The sequence below is a fragment of the Montipora foliosa genome, chromosome 2 (genome assembly GCF_036669935.1).
Source record: "Montipora foliosa isolate CH-2021 chromosome 2, ASM3666993v2, whole genome shotgun sequence".
Lineage (NCBI taxonomy): Eukaryota > Metazoa > Cnidaria > Anthozoa > Scleractinia > Acroporidae > Montipora > Montipora foliosa.
Window position 1 is genome coordinate 37,212,943 of NC_090870.1, and position 7,500 is coordinate 37,220,442.

Consider the following 7,500-nt stretch of genomic DNA (forward strand, 5'->3'; position numbering starts at 1 on the left):
AAGGTCTCGTTTAGGGTTCCGCGAAGTAACACAGAATTACGCGAAGAGAAACAGAAGTCAAATTTCCTTTTAAATTTTCTTTTTAGATAAAAGCATTCGATGATTATGCCTTTTTATCATTAAAACTCATTGCGTGTCGTATTTTTGTGTTTTTAAACGGTCTCTTTTAGGGGTCAAAATTTGCTTAAGCCACGCCTAGATTGGTCTCCTTTAGGGGTTAAATTCAAAATTTCCGACGAGCATCTCCGTCTGTTTCATATGGGAGTCCCCCCCCCGGGGTCAGAAGGGTTCGTTGATGAACATCTTCTAATAATAGTGTAACGTTGTTATGGCTGTTTAAAAGGACAGGGCCAGTCCCCGCGCGGACAGAAATGCACGTTGTTGTGAAGGGAATTGGGGAAGCAAACCGTGTCAAGAGTAAACATTTAATAAAAGAGTTGTTGTTACAATATAGTCATCTCTGATTTTTATATCCAGACTGCCAGGTTTAACCTAAAAAGGAAAACCAGGCAAATGGGAGAAAGGTAAACCAGGAGATGAAGTGTGGGGTAGAGAGAAGAAAGAAAGAATATCATCAATTATGACAGAATTAACCAAGGAAACAAATATTGCTTTCAAATTACAATTACACTCGTGATGGTAGTAGACGGAAAGGGTTGCTGCTGAGCATAAACCTAGCTTTCCTTTCTCTTTATATAATTTTTCCCGATGACTAGCAATAACAGATTGAAATAAGCTTTAAGACAACTTTACACCTCAACGTTTGCCGTTTTGCGTCAAGGAAACTCTTTGCCTATCTTTTATCAATTAGACAGTGTATTACAGTGTATTATTAGACAGTGTACTTACAGTCGCCGCAAGTCTTTCGGCAGGACACAAATACAAATAAAATACGAATATGCACTACACAATGAAGACTTGTCCGTGCAGCCTGTGAATGTAACATGGCAAACACTGACTGAATTAAATGTGTGATGATGCAAAGAGGTAGCAGCAAAAATACTCATCTGAAACTCGGAGTAGAAAAACACTCTACTTTTCCACCTGAAACTACTAGACGGTACTCCATGTCATGGTGCGCACTCGAGTTGATCTGTAGGAGTCAAGTTAGAGGCAATAATCATTAATCAATAGAAAAATCTCTTTATTTTAAATTTTTAATTATGGAACTTTTAACTTTTTAATGCTTCCAAATGTTCACCTGCAGGCTTAATTATACTGATCGACAACCCGCGTGACGGTACCCTTTTTCTATATGTAAAGAAACCTGTTATTGGGATTATGTTAGTTGTGGACGTCAAACTTCCCCGCCAAAATCATCGGCTAAACTGAAGAGCTTGGTTTGGATGCAGGAGAAAAACAGGGCTTTGGTTGGTTGGTATGCAATGTACTTCCTCTCTACCCTCCGGAGCACTCCGAAACACCAAACATGCAAATCAAATTATTCACATGAACCATAGAACAATTTGTCGCACGTTGATTGCGCATCGCAGTGAAATCGTATGTACAACGGTCAGGATGCTTTCGTAAAAACTGGTCTATAAGCTTTCTGGATGGATCAGGAAGATCTGCATGTCATGTGACCTGGGCAAATGTGAATACCTTACAAATTTCCGCTTACTTCATCTCTTCGTGATAAATTTATAACTGAAAGACATTGCTAAAAAAATACAACTGAACAAATCCCTATAAATTGATCAGTATAATTTAATTGCAAATTTTCTCCGAGCTTCCGTTTTGCGAAATTTTATAACGGGTTCCCTCAAAGACTTGTTTGTTTGTTTGTTTGTTTGTTATTTGTTTGAGCAGGTTGAGGTTTTGGCAGCTATTCAGCTGATGTGGACCTGCTATACCCACCAACTCATATACACACAGAGGACAGCCACAACACCGGGAACTTTATCCCCTACTCTTCTCGAATAGTGTGTGGGTTCTTTAACGTCCCACATGGAACTAATGAACATGGAAGTTATTTGTGAGACGGAACCTCCGGCTTATCGTCCTTATCGCTTTGCCTACCCTTCAAGATTGCTGCCCCGTTTAAGTTGTGAGGACTAACTTTGTATTAGCCAGAGAGTTTCATGGCACCGATCTTTCCACTATACGAACTTGATATCATTAAAACGAAGTAACTCGGTATGAGGCATTAGCTACTGCTCGACAGAAGAAACGTGAGACGATTTCATTGCCAATTTTTCTTGTATATCAGTTTTACAATAAATAATCAACCAGGCCCCATTTGTTCAAAGGGCGGATATCGACGGATAACTTATCCAGTGGATAAGTCACTATCCAGAGCGGTATAACATTAACTTCACGTTTAAACGTTGGTCAAGATGATTATCTTACTCAGCTTTTAACTAGATGTGCTTAGAGTGTACCAGAAGGAAGCATGGAACTTGCAACTCTTTCCCATGGAACAAAGCTGGAAAATTTAGGACACCAATTTTATGCCCAAATATGGACAAAAATAAGATCGAACCTGCACGTGCGGGAAATGCGCGAGCACTTTACACCCAAATAAGGAAAATTTTAAACTGAAAAAACAAAAAAAAACTCAGCTCTCCCCCCAGCTACGCTTCAACGTCATGCGAATCTGACTATTCACAGTTTCGGGCCAACTTCCGGAATCAACTTCTCCCATCATTCTTTGAGCACCAGAGTTTTTGCCTGGGTAGCCGCGCCAATCTTATGGTCAATACACCGAATGTCACTGAAATAAATCGATTGTGCAGGCATTGAGCATCGTTTGAATGTTCAGCATTTGTCCCTTTGACATGGATCAAGACTCTTGACCACTTGTGAAGCATAAAGTAGGCTCTTCGCCTCCTTTTGGCCATGTTATCAGCCTTCAAGAAGTGGGCAAAGGGCGGAAATGAAAACTCAAAGCTCAGTACTCCAATGGGTGTCCGAGCCATGGGCCAGGCATTACAAAGAAAGTTTGCTCGTGGCATTCAGTATAATTGTAAGTTATTTTAAAGAATTTTAGTACAATATAACCTTCGATATACATCTTTCGGTCGATTGAGCCCATTACGGATGAATTTGTCATTTAGTATTTTACGTGGTGTGGCCGACAAAACATTCTTAAAATCGTGTTAAGTCTAAGCTAGGCCAGGGTCTAGAGTGGCCCAAATTTTGCAGAAATTCAGTTGTAACGTTAAACTTGAAGCTTATTGACTCTTAAATTTCTTTTTGTCAATAGGAGCCGAGATATTTGACACAGACAATTCATTAAACATTTGTGTCTGATGAAGTTTACAAGTGTACTGTAATACTGAAATGAAATCATCGTAATTGCGTTACCTCTCGAACGCTTGATCGAAAGGTTTTTTTCATCCACTGCTTTCCCAGTAGTGTAAAAAAATCGAACCAAAACCAAATCCGATAAGAATTTCCTGTGATTTCTTTTAAGCCAAAGCTATTGAAATTGTTTTACTGTACCATGAAATCCGTCTGTTTAGTTTTCCTTCATTTATGGCTATTTCAACGACATAGTATACGGTAGGAAAAGCATGCTTTATTAAATTTTGGTTGTTGTTTATTGTGGATTTGTTAATTGCCTTCGAAATTGAAAAACTAATAAAAATTGATTCAAATACCATGTAGAATCTGTTTCTATTTATTTACGTTGCACTTTAGATTGTATGCAAAGTCATTATCAATGCATCTCCTTCCTTTTTGGTTGCAGTGAAAATAGTAATTAAAGGGGATAGAAACACTGGAAAATCGTGTCTCTTTCAGAGACTCCAAGGAAAACCTTTCAGTGAACAGTATATTCCAACCAATGAGATTCAGGTAATCGTGACAGAATTTCCTAATACTGGTACATTTTAGAGGCATTGTGCCTAAAAGGAATTTGAAGAGATTCAAGCTGGGTCAAATTCATGTAATTACAGGACAGATATTGTGCAATTATAACCCCTGTTGGTGTCAATATTTGTCCTCTGATTATTTCTGTCAAAAAGAAACAAAGCCAGCATGAAAAAATGAACTTTTTAGCTTTATTACAGTTTTATTATTTTACATGGAAAAAAAACAAGCTTGTTTTGTAGAGCCCAGTGATAGTGACATTAAAAAGCTGGTGTCAAATGCTGTTTTTTGCGCAATATGGAAATTAATGGGAGGTTGATGAGTTAAATAAACCCCTCTCTGGTTTGCTGGTTGGCTGATAATGTCCTTGATTGAGAGATTGTTCTCAAAATTTCGCATTTGCCCTAGAAGCTTCGATTATGAGCCAAACATTTTCTCAGCCATGGAGACATTTTCAGCCAACATACAAGTCCTGTTACCAATTAATTGTAACCATTACAATTTCCAAGAAAACAAATGCATTCCTTTTTCATTTTGGAAAATCTCCAGTTTGGTAGGTTAGGTGGTTGTTGCTGTGGTTATTATAATAAATTCTGTGATTGGTGGATTAAGCTCAGTGCACTTAATGTGATTGGCTGATGTAACTGTCTGATTACAGGTGTCCGATTACAGCCAACTATCCGGTTACTCTGTTCGATTACAACCCTACACAATAATTAGTGAAAACTAATTTAAAAGTTTTCAAACCTAAGATTAAAATTTATTTTGATAATGACAGTAGTCAGTTCCTCCACTCAAACCAGCTGCCAACGTTGAATGAAACCCTTAAGTAGGTGACCAAAATTATATTTTCTGAACTTTGCTACTTGAGTTGTCAAATCAGCCGTGGAAATAAACTGTGCTATATTGAACTTCCATTGATATTGTTCAGTATTAATTTTTGTTTGTGAAATGAACTAGAAGACTACTGGTACTTTATAATAGTAATAATGATAATAATGATGATGATGATAATAATAATAGTAATAATAATAATAATAATAATAATAATAATAATTATTATTATTATTATTATTATTATTATTATAAACACTTTTATATATTATGAAATTTTAATTAAAAGTATGATCCTTCTTTTCATCAGGTCGCAAGTATTCACTGGAATTACAAAAGTAAGTTGATCCCAAGAGGGAGATAATCTGACTCTAATAACTGGTTAATACTACCCTTGTCCTTGTTTTTGTGGTTCTCCCAAGTTCTGTATAAAACCTTTGCAAGTTTTGATCAAACTGCCCAATGTTCATTCAGAAAGACAATAATTACACTGTAGGTTGGTTTTTTGGTTGAGCAACTACATGTACATTGTATATTCCAGGAATAATTTGAAGTCTTAATTCTATTCCATTTACCATTTATTAGAGGCAGCAGTGTGGCTACATGTATGTGTATGTGGTCAAGGTGGTATGACCACAAGTTTGGATTGTTTTGGATAGTCTCTACACTTTTTTATTGGCCCTGAAAAGCCACTGATGGGAGCAGACAATGAAGTAATTAATTTCATTAGATGTTCATAGGTTGCATCATTATTGTTTTAGGGTCACGTTCCATTGTTCTCTTTTTGTCTCTATTTTGTTTGCAACCAGTGTTGTGGTGTCTTGAACATGCTACAGATCAACCTTTATGTGAGCTGTCATTTATAATGTAAACAAAAATTCCTCTTCTTAGTTGTTGTTCCACTTTCAAAATTGAAATTGGAGGCTTACAAAATGTTGAATACCAGCCTTGTGACTATCGATTTTTTTTTGTTTTTCTTGTACCTACCACAGCTACAGACGATGTGGTGAAAGTTGAGGTGTGGGATGTTGTGGACAAGGGTGAGACAACAAAGCGCATGCAGATTTAAGTTCATTGTAATTACTGTATGATACAAGACAGTGCATTATTCGCAGAAAGCAGCCATGCATGTGGTACAAATAAAACTTTTTTTGGGTTTGCTTGACCCGGTTTGACTGTGCAACTGAGTACTGGTCCCATTTAGACATTTGACTCTTTCAGTCTTTGTAGTACTGTATGTGTGAGGTATGTAATTGAAACCTTGATGAATAGCCTATGTAGCTTCCACATGTCACGAGTAACTCTGTGGAAGAATAGCTTGAAGGCCATGAGTTGGACTCCTGTGAAAAGCAATGTTATTTTTCTTAATTTTTTCATTTCACTACATTTTTTTTTCAGTACTAATACAATTTGACAGACTTTGCATGCCCTTTATTTACCAGGTAAAAGTAAGAAGTCATCTTCAAGTGGCCTTAAATTGGAGACTGACAAAATAGAGGTAGAAGTAAATTGTTGTTTACAATCATTTTCAAAGTCTCAAAATGGCTAAGAAACTTGCACAGAGGCACATGACATCTGTTTTGTTAAGTTTGACTAAATGTAGAAATGTCATAACATTATCACAAGTTTTACCCTTATGCAAACCTTTGATTGTACTTCTTTGATTTCAATCTGGACCACCACAGCTCAATTTCTCTTTGAGTGCACGGGTTTTATTATTACTGACTTTGAGTTACAATCTCATATTAATCAAATGCAACTATGGATGTTTAAGCTGTAATGTGCTTGTGGAAAGGATTGGAAACCAGCTGCGGGATGACAGATGAAGGGACAACTGAAAAATCAGAGTCGTAGGCTGTAAGGACTTTGACTCTTCGTGGACTTGTTGGACTCTGACCCTGTCCTAGATGGACCACCGTTGGTGGTGGCTCCGACCGACAGTCGACCGACGCGTTGGCCGATGTGTTGGCCGACGCATTGGTGGGATCGGATTCTTAACTTTTACCCCTAGGTCCTAGTCCTGTGACTCTGGTTTTCTAGTTGCCCTTTCACCTATGGCCAAGCAGCTAGTTTCCAATCCTTCCTACAAACTCCTTACACTTTGAACATCCATAGTTGAATTTGAAAATTTGTTGATGCATGACTTTGTAGAGCCCGCTGACTAGTGGGAAACATTGCCCATTCGGGACCTGCAGTAGGTAATTGATCTACATGTAGCCCTCCAGGAGTTCTAGTTGCTTCGGGGGTCGTGGGTTCTAACCCTGCTAAGGACTCTGATTTTTCAGTTTTCGTTTTGCCTGTCGATTAGCATCTAGTTTCTCACATTGGTCAGTTATGCAGGAGGCATGCTGCTGTTCAAATATTGGATTTAAAACTTCCAACCGTAAAATGAACAGAGAAAAGAAATAACATCCATCTTTAATCAAGTACAGCTGTTAGTCATAGTTTTCATGACTGTGGATTGGCACTTGATTAACAAAGATGAATGAGTGTGAATGTGCAGTGCACTGACAAAGTCAGCTACATGTACAGATGGAAGGCCACACCTCTTTGTTATTCTTTATGTGATACAACAATAATAATTAGTTACGCGTGGTAAATCATTGGGGGTTATGAGGGCTACTTTAGCATACATTTTTCAATTCTGTAACTTGTCTTCTCGACTGCTAATTCTGAAAACTTCTCTCTTTTATGCTGATGCTGATGCTGATGCTGATGCTGATGCTGATGTCCGATCTCACCTATAAATCACTTACTTGTAAAGCGCATTTGTCAATAGAAAATGCGCTATATAAATTCATTACCATTACCATAGCGATCAACCAGTGGTACTTTTCTATTGACACTAGAGGC

At 37.7% G+C, this 7,500-nt stretch overlaps 1 protein-coding gene across 2 annotated transcripts in view; it reads left to right on the forward strand.

The window, feature by feature from the left end:
- The first annotated feature begins 2,685 nt into the window (after positions 1-2,685).
- Positions 2,686-7,500, forward strand: part of LOC137992992 (rab-like protein 6) — a 20,700-nt gene continuing 15,885 nt past the window's right edge. Inside the window, exons 1-5 of one of the 2 annotated variants that reach the window (XM_068838636.1) lie at positions 2,686-2,965; positions 3,692-3,798; positions 4,958-4,985; positions 5,640-5,687; positions 6,090-6,145. In XM_068838636.1, coding sequence (XP_068694737.1) covers positions 2,839-2,965; positions 3,692-3,798; positions 4,958-4,985; positions 5,640-5,687; positions 6,090-6,145 — 366 coding nt within the window. In that variant the 5' untranslated portion in view covers positions 2,686-2,838. The remainder of the gene's footprint in view (positions 2,966-3,691; positions 3,799-4,957; positions 4,986-5,639; positions 5,688-6,089; positions 6,146-7,500) is intronic. The other variant, XM_068838637.1, reaches the window with a different exon arrangement.